Source organism: Delphinapterus leucas, chromosome 1 (genome assembly GCF_059928025.1).
Source record: "Delphinapterus leucas isolate spDelLeu-1000000601 "Yukka" chromosome 1, BTC_Dleu_Yukka2, whole genome shotgun sequence".
In the NCBI taxonomy this organism is placed as follows: domain Eukaryota; kingdom Metazoa; phylum Chordata; class Mammalia; order Artiodactyla; family Monodontidae; genus Delphinapterus; species Delphinapterus leucas.
In genome coordinates, this window is record NC_143129.1 from 63,203,553 (window position 1) to 63,228,028 (window position 24,476).

General features: G+C 37.2%; 1 protein-coding gene and 1 non-coding gene across 16 annotated transcripts in view; one reads left to right on the forward strand and one right to left on the reverse strand.

Moving 5' to 3' along the window:
• Positions 1-5,495: 5,495 nt before the first annotated feature.
• LOC115801786 (U6 spliceosomal RNA) lies at positions 5,496-5,601 on the forward strand. The gene has a single exon (XR_004022133.2). It is a non-coding gene; the product is annotated as a U6 spliceosomal RNA (small nuclear RNA).
• Positions 5,602-7,015: 1,414 nt separating this feature from the next.
• SUCO (SUN domain containing ossification factor) overlaps positions 7,016-24,476 on the reverse strand; it is a 75,099-nt gene continuing 57,638 nt past the window's right edge. For 12 of the 15 annotated variants that reach the window (XM_089911073.1, XM_022560181.3, XM_089911075.1 and 9 more), the window contains 6 exons: positions 22,919-23,006; positions 20,099-20,203; positions 18,380-18,534; positions 17,688-17,779; positions 10,154-10,209; positions 7,016-9,043 (listed from right to left, as the gene is read on the reverse strand). In XM_089911073.1, the coding sequence (XP_089767199.1) occupies positions 8,600-9,043; positions 10,154-10,209; positions 17,688-17,779; positions 18,380-18,534; positions 20,099-20,203; positions 22,919-23,006 (940 nt within the window). In that variant the 3' untranslated portion in view covers positions 7,016-8,599. Of the gene's footprint in view, positions 9,139-10,153; positions 10,210-17,687; positions 17,780-18,379; positions 18,552-20,098; positions 20,204-22,918; positions 23,007-24,476 lie in introns of those variants that run through there. The other 3 variants (XM_089911079.1, XM_089911091.1, XR_016393137.1) reach the window with 3 other exon arrangements.

Here is a 24,476-nt window from a genome sequence, read left to right on the forward strand (position 1 = left end):
TCTTATTGCCATTTTGTTAATTGTTTTGGATGTGCTTTTGTAGGTCTTTTCTCTTCCCTTCCTCTCTTGATTTGATGACTATCTCTAGTGTTGTGTTTGGATGGGTTTTTCTTTTTTCTGTGTCTATCTATTGTAGATTTTTGGTTTGAAGTTCCCATGAAGTTTTGATATAGCAGTCTGTATAGATACAAGATAGTTTTAAGTTGCTTATCTCTTAATTTCAAATGTATTTCCAATATCCTGCATTTGTACTCTCCTCTTCTCATGATCGCTGGTTTTGATATCATATTTGTGTGCAGATGATTTCATACCTTTACTTTGTTTGCCTTTACTGGTGAGCTTTTTCATTTGTAATTTTCTTGTTTTTAGTTGTAGCCTTTTCTTTTCCTCCTAGAGAAATTCCTTTAGCGTTCATTGTAAAGCTGGTTTGGTGGTGCTGAATTCTCTTAGCTTTTGCTTTTCTGTAAAGCTTTTGATTTCTCCGTCAAATCTGAATGAGAGCCTTGCTGGGTAAAGTATTCTTGGTTTTAGGTTTTTCCTTTTCATCACTTTAAATATATTGTGCCACTCCCTTCTGGCCTGCAGGGTTTCTGCTGAAAATTCAGCTGATAACCTTATAGAGATTCCCTTGTAATTTGTTGCTTTTCCCTTGTTGCTCTCAATATTTTTTTGTCTTTAATTTTTGTCAGTTTGCTTAATACGTGTCTTGATGTGTTCCTCCTTGGGTTTATCCTGCATGGGACTCTCTCTCCTTCCTAGACTCGAGTGTTTCCTTTCTCATGTTAGGTAAGTTTCTGGTTATAATCTCTTCAAATATTCTCGGGCCCTTTCTCTCTCTCTCTTCCTTCTGGGCCCCCTATAATGTGAATGTTTGTGTGTTTAATGTTGTCCCAGTGGTCTCTAAGACTGTCCTTATTTCTTTTCGTTCTATTTTCTTTTTTCTGTTCTGCAGCGGTGGTTTCCACCACTATGTTTTTCAGCTCACTTATTCCTTCTTTTGCCTTATTTATTCTGGTATCGGTTCCTTCCAGTGTGTTTTTCATTTCAATTATTGTATTATTCATCTGTTTGTTTATTGTTTAAACCTTCTAGATCTTTGTTATACATTTCTTGCATCTTCTCAGTCTGTGCCTCCATTCTTTTTCTGAGATATTGGATCATCTTTACTATCATTACTCTGAATTCTTTTTCAGGTAGATTGCCTATCTCCACTTCACTTAGTTCTTCTGGGGTTTTATCTTGTTTCTTTGTCTGGAACATATTTCTCTGCCATCTCACTTTGTCTAATTTTCTGTGTTTGTGGTCTCCTTTATGCAGGCTGAAGGATTGTATTTCCTCTTGCTTCTGGTGTCTGTCCCCTGGTGGGTGAAGTTGGTCCAGAGGCTTGTGCAGGGTTCCTGGTGGGAAGGACTGGTGCCTGCCCACTGGTGGGTGGTGCTGGGTTTTGTCCCTCTGGTGGGCAGGGCCATGTCAAGGGGTGTATTTAGAGGTGACTGTGAGCTCAGTACAACTTTAGGTGCCTGTCAGCGGATGGGTGGGGCTGTGTTCCCCCCTGCTGTTTGTTTGGCCTGTAGTCATCCCAGCACTTAAGCCTGCAGGCTGTTGGGTGGGGTTGGGGTCTCGGTGCCAAAATGGAGACCTCCAGGAAATCTCATGCCGATTAATATTCCTTGGGACTTCCGCCACCAGTGTCCTTGCCCTCAGTGAGCCACAGCTGACCCACGCCTCACCAGGAGACCCTCCAAGACCCGCAGGTAGGTCTAGCCCAAGCTCCTATGGAGTCACTGCTTTGTGCTGGGTCCCAGTGCACGTAAAATCTTGTGTGCACCCTCCAAAAGTGGAACCTCCGTTTCCCCCAGTCCTCTGGAACTCCTGCACTCAAGCCCTACTGGCCTTCAAAGCCAAGTGCTCTGGGGGCTCCTCCTACTGTGGCCAGACCCTCAGGCTGGGGAGCCTGACATGAGGCTCAGAACTCACTCCTGTGGGAGAACCTCTGCAATATAATTATTGTCCAGTTTGTGGGTTGCCCAGCTGGCGGGTATGGAATCTGTCTTATATCGTGGAGGTGCCCCTCCTACCGTCTTGTTGTGGCTTCTTGTCTTAGGATGTGAAGTATCTTTTCTGGTGGGTTCCAGTCTTTTTTGTCAATGGTAATTAAGTTGTTAGTTGTAATTTTGGTGTTTTACTGAGAGGAGATGAGTTCACGTCCTTCTACCCCTGCCATCTTGTCTGGAATCAAGGGGCTGCTTTTAGTTTGGATCATTGTTGCCTCTTTCCACAGTGTGTGTGCTGGCTCTTATCCTCTTGATATGACGTGTGCAGGTATGGTGGCCTGTGCACACTCCTGGTATGGCGGGGGCATTGATCAGCACCCGCTCCTGGGTCTCCCAGTGGCAGCAGTGGCCCATGCAGTCCCAGGACAGTAGGGGCAGCAGATGGCCCCTGCTGTTGTGTCTCTTAGTGGCAGCAATAACCTACCTACTTGCAGGACAGTAGGAACAGCAGTTGGTGCCTGCTCATGGCCTGTGCGTGCTCCCCATATGGTGGTGGCAGCAATCGGTGCCCACCCACGGGTCTCACAGTGGTAGTGGCGGGCTGTGCAACTCCCCCCGCCAGGACAGCAAGTGGCACCTGCTTGCCGGTCCCCTAGCTGTGGCAGTGACCCATGTCTGTCTCTGGAGCCCAAGATGGTGGCAGCAGCTTGCACCTGCCCCCAGAACTTGTGTAAGTGGTGCCTTGTTGCCTGAGAGCCCGCAGGTAGGAAAAGAAACTCCTATGGCGGTCCTGCCCGTCTTCTCAAGTGCCCCCCCAACAGTGGTGTTTTGCCTCTCTGGCGGGCCCAGCTCTCTTCTGAGTGCACACTCAGTTGTCACTCTCCAACCTTTTCAGGCTGTCTGCATGCAGCTAACCCTGGTCCTATCCCTGGGTCTGACACCTGAAGCTCGAGCTTCAGCACCCAGCCCCGCCCACACCAGCATACAAGTGTCCCAGGCTGGGGAGCACAGGGCAGAGGTACTAACCATCTGTGCAGGTCCTTCCACAAACTGATTGCTGCAGTCTCCTCCGAGGCTCTATGGCTCCCCCTCCATCCAGGCTGGTCTCCCCACCATTGAGGGGATTTCCCATGGTGGGGGAACCTTTCCTCCTTCACATCTCCCTCCCTGGGGTGCAGGTCCTGTCCCAATTCTTTCTCTTTTTTTTCTTTTTTCTTTTGTCCTACCCGGTTACATGGAGGTTTTCTTGCCCTTTTGGAAGTCTGAGGTCTTCTGCCAGCATTCAGTAGATGTTCTGTGTGAATCGTTCCACTTATAGATGTGTTTTTGCTGTATCTGTGGGAAGAGGTAAGCTCCACATCCTACTGCCCCACCATCTTGATTCCTCTTCCATTGCTGTTGACTTTTAAGGGTGTTGAGTTGAAATGGTAAAAGGGAAGTCCATCATTCACCCATTCTTGGAAGTCAAGGACAAAGATAGGAAGCATTGCCTTTGCCCTAATGAAGAATAAGGTTCATTTGAAAATATTTTGAGAGTGTCATTTTTTTCCCTCCCCTATAGGAAAGAGAACTTTCTTTTGAGTGAAAGAAAAGTGATTTGGGAGTGGGACAAGAAAGACCAGGGTGTAAAGGGAACTTAAGAAAGCCATCATCGTTTTATTGTTTTAGGGCATGTCTCATGACTATTGCATGGTTTTGTTTTTAAGGAAGCCTGCTTGGTTTTGTGTTAGGCAAACCTGCTTTCTTGAGTGATCATTAACTTACAGGGGTCTCCCATACATTTTTCTTATGTTCCCTTAGTGGGATTATCTATTTAATCACCTACTTTGTCCCTTTACTCTGTTCTTATCAGTATGACCAATGAACTGTAGGATTCGGTGAAATCGAAGAATTGTTAGAGTTAGGGTGTGAGGGGACATGAGCTAGAAAAATAGGAGGTGGTGTTCAGAGTTGGGTGCTTGAAAATGGTATTAAGGATTATGGATATTGACAGTGATAAACACTAGGATTTAATCATGGGAGTAAGTGGCTGATACAGGCTGGAGAACAAGATCTTAGGGGAAAGAAGGCAAAGAAGTGAGAAACTAGAAAAAATAATGTGTAGACATTGAAATCAAGGATTATGACAGAAACAGTATTAGAATGACAGTGACCCCATGAATGAAGATGAGAGAGGGTGAGAGAAAACAGGGGTTCACTTGCAACAAGGAGAAAGAGTAGAGCTAGAGTTTGTCAATATAAGATACAAAGTGAGGCGTTTTAGGCACTGAAGATTAAGGAGACCATCTATTCTACCTCTAGGTCGAGTGGTATGAGGCAGTCAGGAAGAAAAAAAGTGACCTCCTGGAAAGGATTCAAGGAAAGTAGTTTCAATTAGAATAAGGTGAAGAGAAGGTTGAAAGAAGTTAAAGATTTAGGAAATTTTACTGATGACTGACTTTTGAGTTCCAGAGGGCACAGGGGAAGTGTTTTTAGGCGTTGGTGAAGGAACATGGGTCCAGAAAGAAGGATGTGAAGAGCCATATGGGGTTTCTTGTGGTGATAAAATTAATAGGAATCAAAGGCATATGAAATTTGCCTTAATGGTTTTGAGGCATAAAATTGTGGCAAGGCCTTATAACAAGGGGTAGCAAGGTCTTTCCAGGGGCCCTGCAGAGCTCTGGAGTGACTTATTGATGCCTGCGATGGAAGCACTGAGGGTGGAATCTTACTCAGAGCACATTCAGCTCAAAGCTCCCTGCTGACCCTGCTAATGGATGGTGGTTGTAGACTGAGGCTGGAGAGGACAGTCTTACACCTGCTGGTTGATGCTCAGAGACAAAGGGATGAGATCTCACTCTGAGCATCAAAACATTAATAGCTAACATTGTGTGTACTACATGCTAGGCACATGATAGTTTTACATGTATAAGTATGACTGATCTTCAGAACAATTATCTGAAATAGGTGCTGTTACACATATTTACAGGTGAGAAATCTGATGCTTAATGAGATTATGACTGATTGTGATTTTGTCTAAAGCCAAACTCGAGATAGAGAACAAATATGAAACTAGGCAGTCTGATTTAAACACCTGCTCTTAAGTGGGATAGTACACCGCCTACATGGGGAACTATTCTGGGTGTAAAACTTGGTTTTTATCCCTTATAAACTTAAAAATCACAAATGCTTCTGTTTGCTCAAAAAGACTTATTTTACAAGTTTTATAACAGAAGGTATTTGTTTGGGTTTTCAATATCTGATTTGTCAAAAAAATGGAATGCAAAGTTGGTAGTCTAGGGTGTATGACCTTACAAATGCAAGTGATGAACTGTTGTAAACAAATATTCTGAAGATTAATTTTGAAAGTAATAGACTAAGTGGAGTACAGTGCAGTGGAGTAGTATAATACATGTTCCAATAGGATTTTTTTTAATGTCTTAATGTCGTATAAATGAATACTTGTGGGTTGGGATAAAATTTATAGTGACAGTGTTGATACATCACTAGAGAAGCTCTTAATAGCCACTTTGGTGGCTCAGACACTAAAACTGGAATGATCCAGAGAAAATAAGTATGGCCCTTACACAAGGAAGACATGCAAAGTCATAAAGCAATCTGTACATTTTAAAAGAAACTAGACAATGAAACCAAGTGAAACTTGACTGGCCCTTGGTAAAGAAAGAAGGAAAGGAAAAGGAAGGAAAGAGTATGCATGTGGACCTGTGGAGAAATCTGATCATGGAGTGTGTATTAGATATTAGGGAATTACTGACTCTCAGGTGTGATACTAGTATTATGGTCATGTAGGTGAATGTTCTTATTCTTAGAAAATACATGCGTAAGTATTTAGGGGTTAAGAGCATGGTATCTTTTAACTTTCAAAGGGCTCACCCAAAAAATGTGTTTAATACATGTGTATGTATGTATAAAAAGAAAACTACAAATGCTAATTGTTGAACCTGGGTAACGGTGCATGGGAATTCACGTTTTCTATGGATTTGAAACTTCTCAAGTTAAAAAGTTGGGGAAAAGCATGAGGTTTTTAAGTAACTTTGTTCTATGAAATAGAGTTAAAACGTATTTCTAAATAGACATGTTGCTTATTATACTGTGATCTTAAATTTGTTCAACCAGGTTAACAAATATAAGTTTATATCTACTTCATATTCATGCCGACAAGTTTATATATTCACACTGGGGACACATCAAAAACTGGCAAATCAGTAAGTGGCAAAATAAGCACAGTAACTGGAGACACAGAGTTGAAAATGGTTGCTGCTGGGGAGCAAGGAACCCTTGATGGGGGAAAGGCTGGGGTGTGGGGGACGTGTAGTGGCAGAGAATAGAGAACAGCTGTCTTTCTGTGCAAACCTTACCTTATAAAACAATTTCATTCCTCAAATTATATAACTATTTTTAAAAATCCAATTAAAAGAACTTTACTTTGTGTTCTTGCTCTTACAGATCCCTTCGTTTCTTCTTATTTCTTACTGTTTTAATGCTTAACTTAATATTAGAAGAAATAAAATACAGTTGACTACCAAGGAACATTGAAAGCCTCATATATATATATATATATATATACACACACACACACACACACATACACACACACACATGTATAGCTTTGCTCCTCGCCAGTCACAAATCTATTATTGGCAAGAATTTTCATGTTTTCCCCTCATGTAAGTATAATCTCAGAGAGGGAAAATAAACCCCAAATTGTAAAATGTTATGCTATGTTTATATATGGAAAAAATTAACAATTAGTAGTCTTAAAGATGGCACCTAATAAGAGAAAAGCACATAAACGTAGTCTACTAAATATTCAAAACTCTCATTTCAGTGTTTGAAATGGTGAAATTCTGACTGTATAGGGAACAAAATGTTTCTGTCAAAGTTCAATCAGTTTGTAGTTGGCTGAAATGTGATTATTTAACAGGATGCTGCTGTATTTAACTTTAAAAGTGGCAAAAACAAATTTGTTCAGAGTAACAAGTTTGTAAAAGTTCTCCTTCAAAGAACAGAAGAGCCAGTAATTAACAAAGACAAGTGTTCAGATTTATTTGGAAATTCACAGTTTCTAATGGCACTACAGCTCCGTAGTTACATATTGAAAGTCTTCTTTCCACAACCCTGGATGCTGCACACAGATGGTGTAACTTCCTGCTCTACCTCTGCTCTCATCTGGACCTCTTTTCAATGGGTTTCTATACAATCAGGCCCTCTTGCTCTGAATGGCTAATTGTACAGGTTGGAAAAAATTTTAAATCATCTAAAACATACTGTTAACCTAAAGCAGCAACTTAAACAAAGGAGGCTTTAAATAAGTCACATTACAAACAATACCCCCAGAAAGGTATTAGACAAGTTTAAAAACAGTTATTACTAAAAGTGCTCAATAACTTAAATCTTGCAACACAAAACGGTCAATTCTCTCCCTTTCAAAAAGAAACTTTCCACTTTCACTCATTACTGTACAAACACATACTTAAGAAATCATTTGATTCAAATACAGTCACTGCCAATTATTTTTAAAGAAAAAAGACAAAGACAAACCCATTGACATCACACATGTATATCTCTGCACATTTGTAGCCAGTACAAAGCAAACATCAAGGAATTAATTAATCCCTTTAGACTTGACCAATTAGACAAGGCTTGACAAACTCACTAGCTGGTTCTGTGCATACATACATAGGCAGTGATTATGAGACCTGGACTCATTTGACAAACCTTTGAATTTTCCATTTGTAAGAGAAAACAGTGATCTGAAAGTTGGGAGGATTAGTGCTTATTGTGAAGGTTGAAAATGTAATGTAGCTAAAGAAAACCCTTAAAAGTGGCTAAATGTGTTTAAAAGGTAAGTTTATAAAACAATTATTTGCAAGTACTAGTTATTTTCAAGAAAAGATCCTGTCGTTTTTTTCTTCCCCTTCTCATTGAATTAGTAACCAAAGAAAACTAGTGTGAATAAGTTAAATGAAAATAACATCAAAAGCATCACCACTTAACTTAAAAGAACAGATGTAAAAATTCCATCAAGTGTCTGTTTCAAGTGAGTTTGCTAAACAGAGGTCAAGTTGGCCAAGTCTTTAGGATCTTTACACTGTCTTTACTGATCTTTACTGAACTCCAGGCGCAGATCACATTAAAGCCTTGTAGTGTTTGCAGCTTCAAAAAAACTAACAAAGTTATAAAAGAAATCAAATGACAGGAAAAGTTCTCCCTCCTCTTCCAGTGGCATTATAAATAGACAAAAGGCACATAAATATGGGAAGGTGCAAGAAGTAGGAACAAAGCTAAAGGAAGAGGTTTAGGCTTTCATTCCTATCCCACCCAAGGAACTGGGCTTCCGAATTACTTTTGTCCCAGTAATTAATCTGTGAAAAAAATCTTTATAAAATGTCTACCATTGTCCTTGTAGGAAGTGATCAGCCTTGTAAAACTGCAGCTCACTAACCAAGATTGACACAGTCCCACCTACTTTTTCAAAAGGCAGGAATCATAATTTCTGAATACTTTTCCCAGTAATATTTTCTCCCTCCCCCAAACCCTTCAAATACCACAGGCTGTTCTTCAAAGAACAACAAAAGTCTCCAGTATGAAAAGTTCGATTAATTTTAAATATGTCCCGAGGCTGCTGTAACACCAAGTGTTCCCACGGTGATCTCTTTGTTTCCTTTGATTATGTCATGCAGGCTTGGCAATGATCCTGACTTAGTCTGTATGAGAGTTTTTATCAATTTTCCTTGGTCTTGGACTTTAGACCGCCTTCGTTTCAAAGCCCTCTTCTCAGTTTTTGTCTTTTGGGACTGTCCATTGCACAGACTTGTGCAAGCTGAAATGCCACAAAAATAAGACTCTTCTGACTGTGATGAAGTTTCTGAGCTTCCTTCAGACGGAGGACCCTTATAAGAAGAGTGATAAACTTCTCCCATATTAGAAAAATCTCTCTGGTTCGTAAAAGGCTTTCTTCCTTTTATGTCGCCATTGGCTATAGGGTGCAATGGATGTGCTGGCTTTATGGTCTCAATTTTTTCAGTTTTGTACTTGCAGCGTTTCTTCTATAACACAAGGAAAAGAAAGGGGAGGAATTAGACCTCCAATAGTTACCTAACCAAATTCAGAGAGCTGAGCTACTGGAGTAAAGTGCCATCTCCTGGTGGAAAGTAAAAGAGTATTATAAACAGCAAAACATACTGTTATGTTCTTTACAGATACCATAATTACCTTTTCATTTTGTAAACACTACTCAGTCAAACTCTTATCTGCCACCTCTGAATACAGATTAGGGGGCGATAACTAAAATCTGAATGCCTATTATGTGCCAGACATCATTCTAGTTGCTTTCGTGTGTATCTTACTTGCTAACCCTGAATGGTGAGTATCAATATTTTGTCCATGGTTACCAAATGAAAAAACCAAGGTTCACAGGTTTGATTCCCTCCCCAAGTTACAAGGCAGTATGTGGTGAAGTTAGGATTGAATCCTAGGCTATTTCAATCCTAACTTCGCCACATACTACCTTGTAACTTGGGCCAAGTTACAAGATAGTTAAGTTCTAATGGCCAAGTTCTTTCACCTGGAGACAATTACCTGTAATCAAAATGAGTACAACTTACTTTAAGAGGCAAAATGGAAAAAGCACACACTTTGTAACCAAAAAAGCCTAAGTACAGTCTGATTTTTGCCACCTATTTAATGAGTCATTTAAAGAAGATACAAACTCTGAGTTTCAGTGTTCTCACTTAAAAAGTGGGAGAGTATCGTCTTCAGGTTGATGTGAGGATTACAGGACTAGCACACACACTGAGTCATTCTTTATTATCAGTGCATGTCAGACAATCAGCCAGGGGTCAGCAAGTCTTTTCTGTAAAAGCCAGATGATAGTAAATATTTTAGGCTTTTCAGGTCACATACTCTCTCTCTGCATATTGTTTTTTATTTTACAACTCTTTAAAAATGGCTTCAGGCCCCTGTAAAACAGGCCACAGGCCATATATAGCCTATGGGTCATAGTTTGCTGACCCCTGTAAACATTTACATCATTATCATGATTGAAAATAAACAGTAAGTTTAAGGACCACTTAAAGGTTATATTAAAACTTTCAACCTATTTCTTCATCTACACCCACATAACACACCAATATACTTAAAAGGAAACAAAACATTACCTTTTTTTCTGGAGAGAACTTGAGGGGTTCTACAATGTACAGATCATTTGGGTCTACTATAAGTAAGAAAAAAAGCAGACATAAAATGTAGATTATACTATGATTAAATACTATAAATATTATATTATCCCTTTATGATTATTTTCTTAACAGAACCAATGAATTTATATATATATATATATATATATATATCATATATTTATGCACTTGAAATTAGTAAGCCAAAAGCAATAAGTTAGGAGAGGGCACCATTCTTATTTTGGGCTTCACTGATCATCATCAAATAACTTAAGTTTTTAACTTACTGTGTTGGCTATCAGCTATCAGCCAACACAGTAAGGATCCTTGTTTGGGCCAGCTCTACCCTCTTATATGTAATGAGAAAAATCACATTCCAGGTAAGCTAATACCAAACCTATAGATCATCTGAATATTTTTCCAGAAGACTATACTGTGTTGCAAATATGGGTTAACTGTGCAACAAGCAGTTGTGACTATATGAAAGCCAGTTAAAGGAACATACAAAAAGAGGTCTAAGAAGTTTTTTCTAATTGTTTATTACTATGATTTACTGCGATCAAAACTATGATTTATTGTGATCAAAACTATGAACTCCAAAATCTTAAAATAGCTTGAATATGCAGTATCAGCGATCAAGCAATAATGAATGAACACTCTGGCATGGTGAGTAAATTAGAAATACTGGCCTTAGGTTGCCGAAATTTCATTACTTTAAGCACATTCACGACAGCTCTATGCCACCCCCACCCTGACGAGATAAATACGCATATAAAAGAGGTGCTCTGAGACTTCAGTCCTATTCAACCCACTAAAAGTAAATGATTTATAGTCTGATGTAGGCAGAAGTTTGTAAGTAGCAAACTCATTATAAAAGTTCATGTACCAGAAATCTACTAATAACATGATTCAACGAATTATAATTTTTTACATTGTCTTAGAAATTTGTTGAGAAAGTCATCAAATATATAAAAGTATCCAAAGATTCCTTTAAATAGTCATTTCTATCAGATTACTAATCTCATTCAAATTGCTTTTTTAAAAAACATGACGTGTACTTCTAGGAATGGTTGTTAATGGTTTTCAGATCAACCTCAAGCAATTAAATGAATTTAAAAAAAAATCACTAACAGCACTGAAGGGCTGTCAAGACTAAGTAAGTAATTCCAGGCCACAACTGAAGGAAAAGTAGGAACCCAGACAGTCAAGTAGAACACAAAAGTCATTTCTGTCCTGAGAGCTTGCTGCCACTGCCCAGCATCATGAGAGAATCATACTACATATTACTAGCCTGGGAAAGGTCAAAATTCAAAGCACTATTTTAACTGAATGCATATTGCTTTCACACGTCGTGAAGTTGAAAAATTAAGTCAAACCATCATAAGTTGGGGACCACCTGTACATTATACTCCCCTTTCAACAAAAAACTATAAGGCATTTAAAACGGGGCAAACACAGTTTGAAAAGACTAAACGTGCATTAGAACCAGAGTTAGATATGGAAGGAATGCTTAAATTATTAGACCAGGAATTTTTAAAAACCATGATTAATATACTAAGGACTTAAGTGGAAAAAAGTAGACAACATCCAAGAACAGATAGATAATGTAAGCAGAAAAATTCTAAAAAGGAATTAAAAAGAAATGCTAGAGATCAAACACAGTAATAGAAATGAAGACTGCCTCTGATGGGTTCATTAGTAGACTGAACACAGCTGAGCAAAGAATAACTGAGGCTGAGGATATGACAATAGAAATTTCCAAAACTAAAAAGTAAAGAGAAAAACGAATTTTAAAAAAATGAAAAGAATACCCAAAAACCGCGGGACAACTACAAAAGGTGTAACATATGAGTAATGAGAATACAGAAAGAGTAGGAGAATGGAACAGAAGGAATATTTTAAGTAATAATGACAGAATTTCCCCAAATTAATGTCTGACAGTAACCACAGATCCAGGAAACTCAGAATACCAAGAAAGACAAATGCCAAAATTACTACACCCAGGCATTTCATATACAAACTTCAAAAAATCAAAGATGCAAGCTAAAATTGACGAATTGTTGCCAATAGACCTGCTTTTGCAAGAAATGTTAAAAGTAGTTCTTCAGAAAGGAAAATAATACAGGTCAGAAACTCCGATCTGCATAAAAAAAGGAAGAGTATCAGAGAACGAGTAAGTGAAGGTAAGATAAAAACTTTTCTTAATCCATAACATAACAACTTGTTCAAAACAATAATAGCAACAATGTATTTGGGTATGCTTATGTAACTATACATGCTTATATAGAAGTAAAAAGAATGAAAAATTATATAAGGGATTGAAGGGAGGAATTAGGAATATTTTGTTATTATAAAATATTCATACTACCTGCAAAGTAGTATAATGTGATTTGAAAGGGGACTTGTGGGACTTCCCTGGTGGCGCAGTGGTTAAGAATCCACCTGCCAAATGCAGGGGACATGGGTTCGAACCCTGGTCTGGGAAGATCCCACCTGCCATGGAGCAACTGAGCCCATGCGCCACAACTACTGAGCCCACGTGCTGCAACTACTGAAGCCCGCATGCCTAGAGCCGGTGCTCTGCAACAAGAGAAGCCACTGCAATGAGAAGCCTGCGCACTGCAATGAAGAGCAGCCCCCGCTTGCTGCAACTAGACAAAGCCTGTGCACAGCCATGAAAGATCCCACGTGCCACAACTAAGACCCAATGCAGCCATAAATAAATATTTTTTTAAAAAAGACTCCATGTAAAATAGGTTGTCTCAAGAGTGAAATAGATATCTACATGAAATAAGATATCTGCAACATTTAACCAACTAACAATTAGAATCCAAATCTTAAAAATAACTATAAACCAGTATGAAAGAGAGAAACAACCCAGTAAAAGAACAGGCAAAAACCTTTAATGCCCAGGAAAGTCAAATGAATAAACAGCATAAGTAAAAGTGCTCAGCCCCACTAGTAATCAGGTAGTGCAAATTACAATTGCAATGAGGTTAAACACTTTACAATTTGACAATTCTAAGTGCGTGCTGGTAAAAACATAGAATAATGGGAATTCTCATGGTACTGGTGGAAGGATAAACTGATATGACCACTTTGGAAAAGTTTGCCATTATCTTATAACTCGTAGATAAGCATACCCTACAGTCCAGCAATTTTACATCTAGGTAATATTCTTAGAGAAACTCATGCAACTATGTGCCGGTATAGAAACAAAGGGAATGTTTACAAGCAGCATTATCTGTAATAGCCCCAAACTGTAAGCAACACAGTACAATGGATAACTACATTGTGATTTAGTCAGTTGCTGAAATACTATACAATATTGAAAATGAAGTATAATCATGTATATGAACCTCACAAATAGAATGCTGAAAGAAAGACAAAAAAGTATATATGGTATGATTCCATTTATCAAAAGCTCAAAACCAGGTAAAAATCAAATTATATTGTTGAGGAATCCAAACATTGATGGTAAAACTATTAAGAAAATGGAAGACTATGACTATTTCAAAAGTCAAGGTAGCTATCTCTACAGGAGCAATACCAAAAGTGCTGGCCTTGTTCTATTTCTTGATCTGGGTGCTAGTTACACAGGTGTTCACTTTATAATTACTTTGCATGTTGTACATTTCAGTTTTGTGCACTTTTTTGTATTTCACTTATTTTATAATAAAAATGTCTTACAAAAATCGAAACAATCTTGGTCCACCTGGCTGGTCAACAAAAGTGAGAGACGTAAATCAAAGTATAAACTACAAAACACTGATGAAGGAAATTAAAGAAGGTACAAAAAAATGGAAAGACATCTCACATTCACGACTGGAGGACTTCATATTGTCAAGATGTCCATGCTACCAAAACGATCTATAGATTAAGCATAATCCCTATCAAAATCCTAATAGCATTCTTTTGCTGAAATGCATCCTAAAATTCGTATCAAATCCCAAGTGATCTTAAATAGGCAAAACAATTTTTAAAAAATAAAAACAGAGGACTCACACTGCCTGATTTCAAAACACATCACAAAGTTACAGTAATCAAAACTGTGTGGTACTGGTATAAAGAGACATACAGACCAATGGAATAAAAAAAAAAGAGCCCAGGAATAAATCCTCTCACAAATGGTCAAATAATCTTCAACAAGGGTGGCAAGACCACTCAATGGGGAATGAACGGTCTCTTCAACAAATAGTGCTGGGAAAACTGGATATCTACATGCAAAAGAATGAAGTTGAACCCTTATCTTACATCATATACAAAAATTAACTGAAAATGGATTAAGACCTAAACATAAAACCTAAAACTATAAAATTCCTAGAAGAAAACACAGAAGGAAAACTTCATGACATTGGCCTTGGTAATGATTTCTTGGATGTGACATTTAAAGTACAAGCAACAAAAGCAAAAATAGACAAATGGGACTACATCAAACTTAAAAAAATTTTGTCCATCAAAGGACACAATCAACAGAGTGAAAACACAACCTACAAAATGGGAGAATATAGCTGCAAATCATATATCTGATAAGGGATTGATATCCAGAATATATAGAACTCTTACAATTAAACAAAAAATAACCTGATTTAAAAATGAGCAAAGGACTTGAATAGACATTTCTTCAAAGATGATTTATAAATGGCCAACAAGCACATGAAAAGATGCTCAACATCACTAATCATCAGAGAAACACAAATCAAAAGCAAAATGAGATATCACCTCACATCCATTAGGATGGCTACTATCAAAATAGGAAACAAGTACTGGTGAGGATGTGGAGAAATCTGGAACCATTGTGCACTGTTGGTGGAACTGTAAAATGGTGCAACCACTATGACAAACACTGTAAAGTTTCTTCAAAAAATAGAACTACCATATGATCCAGCAATCCCATTTGAGTACATAGTTGACCCTTGAACAACATGGATTTGAACTGCATGAGTCAACTTAAACGTGGATTTTTTTTCAACAGTAAATACTACAGTACTACACAACATGTGGTTGGCTGAATCTGCGGATCCAGAACCTCAGATACGGAGGAACCATGGATATGGAGGGTGAACTATAAATTATACATGGATTTTCAACTGCGCAGAGACTCAGTGCCCCTAACTCCAGCACTGTTTCAAGGGTCAACTATATATCCAGAAGAACTGAAAGCAAGGTCTTAAAGATTTATTTGCACACTCATGTTCACAGCAGTATTATTTCACAATAGCCAAGAGGTAGAAGCAACCCAAATGCCCATCAACAGATGAATAAACAAAACATGATTATATCTGTACAACAGAATATTATTCAGTCTTAAAAAAGAAGAAAATCCTGTCACATGCTACAACATGGATGAAACTTGAGGACACTATGCTAAATGAAATAAGCCAGTCAGAGAAAGACAACTCATATAAGAGGAATCATTATTTATCAAAATATTCAAATTCACAGAAACAGAAAAAACAACGAAGGTTACCAGGGGCTGGGAGGAGAGGAAAAAAGGGATTGGTTTAATGGATATAGAGTTTCAGATTTAAAAAATGGAAAAGTTCTCGAGATCTGTTTCACATCATTGTGAATATACTTAACATTACTGAACTATACACTTAATAGTAAATTTTTAAGAGCAAATTAAATTTCAAGATGGTAAATTTTACATGTCTCTTACTACAGTAAGAAAACAAAATAAGACATGGACCCTTCTCACTGAGCTTAGAATTAAAAATAAGGCAAGTACAGGATGGCTAAAATCAAAGTAGACTATAATAAATGCCTTAAGAAGAGATTTAATTCAAACAGGAGAAGAAATAAATGAATTAACAAACAGTGGAATCAGAATTAAAGCCAGCTTCCTGCCTACTGTACTCAACTTTTTTAACTGTAAAGATGAACCAAGATGACACAGTTGTTTAAAACAGAAGTAATTCTATTCTCAGGTACAAAAGGCTATTCTATCTGGCTTTGAAGAGTGACATAGAGAAAAGAAATAGTAAAATAGGATTTCAACTAATTTAAAATGAGACTAGAAATGCTGAGAAGGAAAAACATCTCAACATATTTCCTAATCACATGAACGCAGCTCAAATAAGTAATGCACATACACCCACCACAACGGCTAAAAGACCAACAATATTAAATGTTAATAGGGATATGGAACAAATGGAACTCTCAAAAAGAGCTGACGGGAGGGCAAATTCATACAACACTCTGCAAAACTGTGTGGCAGTATTTACTAAGGTGGCATATACACAATCTTATGATCCAGCAATCCCATTTCTAGGTATATATCCAACAGATGTGTGTTCATGTGTTCGCCAAAAGATATGTAATAGCCTCAAACTGAAATAATCCAATGTAAATGAATAATGTATGTTTGTATAATGGGATACTATACAGGAATAAGAGTAAACAAACTACAACTATACTCAATGACATGGTGAATCTCACAATATCAAAATATGTAGTGGCTATACTGAGAGGGGATGGGCAGTGTAGAGCACAAGGAAGTTTCTGGGGTGCTAGATAATGTTCTGCTTCTTAATCGGGGTGTTGGTCACACAGGTATGTTCAGTTTGTGAAAATCCACCAAGCTGCACATACGTTAAGTACACTTTCCTGTACAAGTTATACTTCATTTAAAAAACTCAGTTATAAAAAGACACATCAGCCAAAAGAAGAAAAAAAGAGAAAGAAAAAGGCAGGAGGAACTAGAATGAAATTTACTAGTCGTAAGTAAACACACATGTACATAAGTCTGTAAAGTTTTGTGATAACAGTAAACCAGAGAATCTCAGGAATGATTGCTTAAATGATTGAATCAATTGAAACATGCTGCTCAGTTACTAAATCCTAAAGAAAGAGAATCCAATGATTATTAAGAAAGCACTAGTTGAAATATATCATTAATTTGGTTATTTTAATATTGCTATGAAGATAAGTCTCTCAATAAGCACTAATTACAGTACTAATTATAAAAAGTACTAATACAGGAAAACAACCACTCAGTACACACCCATTCATTTAAATTTAAGTATTCATTAAGTGTTAGACAATGGAATACTATTATAGACCCTGGGCTATGAAAAAGAGAAAGACCTGATTTATTTTTCGGAAAGTGCCTCACAGACCTAAACTAGAGACAAAAGGGGTCCTACCTGTACAGGAAGAGAAGGCAGATAAGCACAGGATACTATGGGAGCACATTCAGGTTTTCCATATCTGCTGAACTTTCTCAAACACCCCTTTCTAAAAAGAAATACTTCTAAACAGGAGCATGTGCAAATAAGGCTACCAATGGCTAATTTCACTAAGCCCCCCACCCCACCCTCTGGGCTTTTAGGAACAAAGATAGATTTAAAGTGTGGAAATGGTAAAGTGGCTTTGACACCGCACAAACAAAAGGCTACTTATACCCACTGTTCTGTTGCAGATGGTCTCGAACACAACATTGACATTATGCTTCTGCTAGAAGGAAGCTAGATTCACATTTCTATACACATAGTACATATCCACAAAAATCTACCTTCTTTCCCAGTTAATTGTAGAGACTTGGATCTGATGAGTGGGAATGAAGTTCTCCTTTTCAAACTCATATCATCATAGGAAGAGAAACACCTAACATTAAGAAAAAACAACATTGGGCACAATGAGTAAAATACATGTAATTTACTCTGTAGTTGGGGCTAGACAGACGCTAGAGAACTGTACATACCACATAGGACTAACCTCTAAAGTAACACTCCAGTTATTGATAACACATGTAAAAAAAATTTAAGGATCATTCTCTAAAAGGTGTTGTATTAGAATACCTATTCTCCTCCTCCCCCTTTAAATTCCACATTGAAGTATCTTTCACAACCATTTCAAGGGTTTTTATACACTTACTATCAGTGTTTTCTCTATTAGAGTCTACAGAACCTTCCAGGCATGCACAGGACCATCTCACTAGTTCCAATGATGTTTTTAACATTTTGGTTTCAAGATAATCATACGGGGAAAGAAATTATCTCAGTATCCTTTATTTGCTCAAATTTCTCAAAGGTGTAAGAGGAACTGGACTTTCCTGGCAGTCCTGTGGTTAAGACACCGTGCTTCCAATACAAGGGGCATGGGTTCGATCCCTGGTCGGGGAAGTAAGATCCCACATGCTGCGCAGAGTGGCCAAAAAATAAAAAATAAAAATAAGAGGAAAACTGAAATATAATGCTGACTTACCTTTTAGGGCTTGGATACTGGTTACTTTTAGGAAGTTTTGAAATATAATCTCCATCAAATTGAGAAGTGTTTCGACAACGCTGCATACAAAGCATCAGTCCCAAGATAACACAGAGAACCAAAGATATGACAAGATAGCTTTGTCGATCTGAAACCTGAGATGAGAAGAGGGCTTAATAATAATAATAATTTGAAAACCATATTAGAAAAAAATACAATGGGATCTAAAGTTCAAAGGACAAATCATTTTAAACATTTTTTTTCAGAGTGCTTCAAAACTATAAATGCAGGGCATGCTCTTTGAAAATGTACTACAAAGGCAATGTTTTACTTTTTCTTCTCCCCCCTCCATTCTTTAAAAATTTTCAAACCTATGGAAAAGTTTTTAAAATAGTATAATACAATGAATATAATATAATATGACTTTCACCAATCATTAACATGTTCTTCAATCATTAACATTTTGCCACATATGTTCCATTTTTTCATTTGTACTATCTTCTCCTTGGTAAGAAAAAAAAAAAAAATCATGCTCTTACCTGTCTTTCCCACCTTACAAAACTAAACCACTAATTGCCCAGTGATTTAAGCCTGGGGATCACCCTTAATTCCTCATGTCCCACATCCAATCTTTCAGCAAGGCTTGTCTTTCTACCTCTAAAATATATCCTGAATTCAGCAACTTCACAATGTTCTCCACTTCTAAAATCCTAGTCCAAGCCAACATCACCTCACCCAGGCTACTGCAATTGCCTCTTTAATTGGTTTCCTCCCCACTTCCACTCTTGCTGGTCTCTAAGAGGCAATTCTCTACAGAGCAACAAACAGGGAGTTTCTCAAAGTGTTTTCAATGAGATGATCCATGTTACTTCTTTATTGAATACTTTCAATGACTTGCAGTGATTAGAATAAAATTCAAACTCTATATTGCCTACAAAGGCCTACATGACCAGGTCTCTGCCAATTTCCTAAACTCATTTCTTACCCTTACTTCTCTCATTCACTCTGCTCCAGCCACACCAGCTTTCTTTCTGACCCCAAACACATTACACTGTTTCTAGTCACAGGCCCTTTGCCCTACTTCTGCTACTAACAAGTTTGTTCTGACCCCAGGCTCTGTGTGGATGCTAACTCCTCTTGAGCACTCAGTTCTAATGCCACCTCCTCAGGCAAGCCTTCCAACATCACCATAGCTAAAGCAGCAACACTTAAAGCACCACCAGTCCACACACACAAGTTTCACTCTCTACCCCACTGTCCGTCATATATATTTACTGTATGTATTCCCTCTCTCCCCCACGTGAGAGGGCCCTGTGAGGCTAGGGACTCTTCACTGCTGTATGCTTCAACCTAGAACTGGACAGCTCATGCTTCACACACACCGGTAGCTCAATATATACTGCTTAAATCAATGAAAAATTTGTTTCATTAAGCAATTAATAAGCCTATTTGAACTGAAAATGAAGTGTATATTGCAACTACCAATGGTTTACAAAAGGCTTAACAGAATTGCTTTACAACTGTAATTTAGACCTAAACTACGAAAGCCGTGTTTTCCAAAAGATTATGATAATTAATATATTTCCAAAACTTTAAAATGCCATATTCTGGTGTTCTGAAAAAGTTCTTTATAAATGACAATCTTCTTCGATTAAAGTTCTTAGATACGAAGCCTGCCTTTATGACACCATTTCCTACAATACCATCAATAACAATTACCTCATGTTTTAATTCTGCTACTGTTGTTGACAAATTTGAAACAAGCTGTGTCATGTTGGTCAGTTGTGCCTGTAGCAACTGGATGGCTTCAGTTTGCCGCTGATCCTGTAATAAAGGAGGAAATAAATATTATTTTCCTTTGTGTTTCATGTGTACTTTAACTGCATTATAAATTCAAGTAAAAAATCTGGAAAAACTGTTAAATTCCTCAGGGCGGGGAGGGGGACATATTAATAGGAAGCTCTTAATGAATGAATACTGTAAACTTGGACCAGAAATTTAAAAAAAAAACATAAAACACTTCAAGAATCTAAGACTATTTAACCTTCCTCCCCTGCCCTGAGCCAAAAAAAACAAAAGCCAAAAACCAAAAAACCTTTCACCGTTCACTGCTACCATGTAGAATATTGTCTAACAGACGCTAATAAACTGCTTTTCAAGTTAATATGGGCTCCATATGTATAAACCAGTATATAACCAGCTATACGCAGAATAGTCACTTTGTCAAGCATGCTTTTTTTTTTTTTTTTTTAAACCAAAGCAGTCAATACAAAGACATGTTGAAAAATTTTTGAAGAATGTTTCTGGATATCAAGCAGGCTCATACCAAGAAGGTTTTAAAAGTTCTATTTCACAGCATATTAGGATGGAACTTAGGATGTCACATAGTCAAAAAACTACAACAGATCCTCTAGTCAACCAGTGAAAAGAAATTCATCAAAAACACCCATCTTTCCAGCTCTGAATTTTAGAAACTTTTATAATCAACAGACATGTCTTTATTTAAAATATCACTTGCATGCATATTTTAGAGACTTATGCAATATACTCATGGTCATGAACCTACGTTAGGTAGACTATACTGAAAATTTCAACTAACTAGTGAATTTAGGAAGAAGGAAAAGAGGGCAGAAAGAAGTCAAGGAAATCTAACACTCTAATTTAGGACCCTCTATGAAATAGCTACATAACTATTTATTATTCTAAACCTAAGTTTTTCAAACTTAGATTTAAGTAATCTTTAAGTCTCCACTGTCTATGTGGGGGTGAGTAGGCGGATGTATAAAACTGTAACAAGAAGTTTCACTTACTTCCCTCACTGTGATCCACTGTGGTACTTTCTATCCTACTTCATATTTTTAAAATGCTGAATGTGATTCATTAAACTGTTTCTTTTGACTCACTTTTGACAAACACTGAGAAATTCTAGACAGTTTTAAAAGATAAGTTATTACAGTTATTAAATTGGTTAACACTTCTAATTAGGATTTACTTCCAATAGTGTTAATGATACACAAGATTATTTAAAAGTACTTAAACAAGTCTTTCATAAAGCACAGATGTTAAATATAAAGGGAAAATGTTAATGAAGAACTAAATAAATACTGTGTTCATGGGTCAGAGAACTTAATACTATTAACATGTGAATTCTCCAAATTGATCTATAAGTTCAACACAAACCCAATCAAGATCCAAACAGGTTTTTGTTTGTTTGTTTTTGGTAGCAACTGACAAGCTGATTCTAAAATCTGTATTAGTCAAATCCAGATTAGCCAAAACAATTTTGGACAAGTGCAAAGTTGGAGGATTCACTCTACCTGATTTCAAGAGTTCCTATAAAGCTACAGTAATCACAACAGTGCAGTATAAGCAAAAAGACAGATACAGATGAACAAAACAGAAGAGAATTCCAGAAACAAATCCACATGTATATGGTGAATTGATTTTCATCAAAAGCGCAAAGGAAATCCAGTGGAGAAAAGACAGTCCTCTCCACAAATGATGCTGGAAGAAAGGAATATTCATGTTTCTCAATCCCCTCCCTCACAAAAAAAGAACTTTGATCCATACTCTGTGACACGTAAAAATTAAAATGGATCATAAACCAAATGTAAAACTAAAACTATGCAAATTCTAAAAGAAAACAGAGGAAAACAATCTTTGTGACTTTGGGTTAGGCAAAGAGAAAACAGGTAAATTGGGCTTCAACGAATTAAATTCAGCTCTTCAAAAGATATGTTTAAGAGAATGACAAAACAAGTAATGGACTGGGAGAAAATATTTGCAAAGCCTGTCTCTGATAAAGGACTCATACTAAGAATATGTAAACAACTTTCAAACCTCAATTTCAGAAAGAAAAAAAAAGAGGGGTGGGGAAAAACTGTGTGTAGAACCACAATTATAACATGTCACAAACTGGGAGTAAGATACAACTAAACTCTGCAACCTGAGGCCTCCTCACCTCACCTCACCTTCCCTTAGTCCCAAATAACCTTTTAGAAAAGTTAAATATAAAATTTCTTCATGACGGTAACACACTATAAAAACTTATTAATGAACATCACATTTAATGCTGCAATACTGAACTCAATCCCTTAAAATCAACAAGACAGGGGAATGGCCACTATCAGTCCTATTGCATCACTGTACAGCTCTAGGCAAGAGATAAGAGGAAAAAAGAAGAAATAAAAAGGTATAAGGATTAAAAAGAAATAGAGCTGTTTATTTGCAACCAATAAAACTGTCTACACAGAAAACCACAAATGATTGTAGAGTTTAACAAAGTTGCCAAAAAGTCCACTGCACTTCTACACACATACACGTACATACAAATCTTGAAATGTAATACAAATAATGCTCAAGAACATTTTCTCTTGAGCAGATACTGATGCTAACAGCTAGAAAACATCACATTACAGCTTAATCATCAGCTATCAGGGAAAAAGTGAACCAACATTACTTATCCTTCTTACCAGAGAGATCCTACAAAATTCAATGGAAATTTATATAAAAATTAAATAACATATGAAGATGACCAACCTGCTCCTCTGCTATTCTTGAAGTATTCTGAAGTTTTACTATTGTCATATTGAAAGCCTTTTGCATTTCTTCCATTTGTTTTCGGTACCTATGGAGTCAGAATTGATTTAAATTGGTTTTAATTTCTTATTAATTTATTACTGGAAACACACTTCTGATTTCAATATATAAGATAAATCCATATTTCTGAAAATGACTCTTACTGAACCCCGTGCAATACAGGAAAACTTACAAAGGTAAAATAAAGAGGTCCCTTGAGATACTTGCTACCTCAACATCAATTCTATGTTCCTCACTGCTATAAAAGATTTACTAGTCGCATATATAGTCAATAATTTATGACAAAGGACCCATGAATATACAGTGGGGAAAGGACAGTCACTTCAATAAATGGTGCTGGGAAAACTGAACAGCCACATGCAACAAAATGAAACTGGACCCCTATCTTATACCATACACAAAAATTAACTCAAAATGTATTAAAGACTTGAACATAAAACCTGAAAAAACAGAACTCCTAAAAGAAAACACAGGCGGTAAGCTCCTTGACATGAGTCTTGGAAATGTTTTTTGGATTTAACACCAAAAGCAAAGGCAATAAATGCAAAAAAAACAAGTGGGACTACATCAAACTGAAAAACTTCTTACAAAGCAAAAGAAACCATCAACTTAATGAAAAGGCTACCTAGAGGCCTGCACTCTAGAGCCCACGCACCACAACTACTGAAGCCCATACGCTCTAGGGCCCGCGTGCTTGCAACTACTGAGCCCGCACACCTAGAGCCCGTGCTCCGCAAGAAGAGAAGCCACTGCAACGAGAAGCCCCGCACCGCAACAAGAGTAGCCCTGCTCACCACAACTAGAGCAAGCCCGCGTGAAGCAACAAAGACCCAATGCAGCCAAAAATAAATAAAACGTTAAAAAAAGAAAATTGGCAGAGAATCTCAATAGACATTTTTCCAAAGAAAACAGATAGATGGTTAACAGGTAATAGATGAAAAGATGCTCAACATCATTAATCATCAGGGACATGCAAATCAAAATCACAATGAGTTATCACCTCACATCTGTTAAAATTGCTATTATCAAAAAGAGAAGAAATAACATGTTGGTGAGGATAGAGAAAAGGGAACACTTGTACACTGTTGGTGGGAACGTAAATTGGTTCAGCCACTATGAAAAACAGTATGGAGGTTTCTCAAAAAATCAAAAATAGAACTGCCATATGATTTAGCAATTCCACTTTTGAGTATTTATCTGAAGGAAAAAAACACTAACTTGAAAAGATATCTGCACCCCCATGTTCAATGCAGCATTATATACAATAGTCATGACCTGGAAGCAAACTAAGTATCCATCAATAGAATAGATAAAGAAAATGTGGTATGTGGATACCAAGGAATATTATTCAGCCATAAAAAAGAAGGAAGTCTTGCCATTTGCAACAACATGGTTGGACCTTGAGGGCATTATGCTAAGTGAAATAAGTTAGACAGAGAAGGACGAATATCATATGATCTCACTTACATGTGGAATCTAAATAAAAGGAAAAAAATCT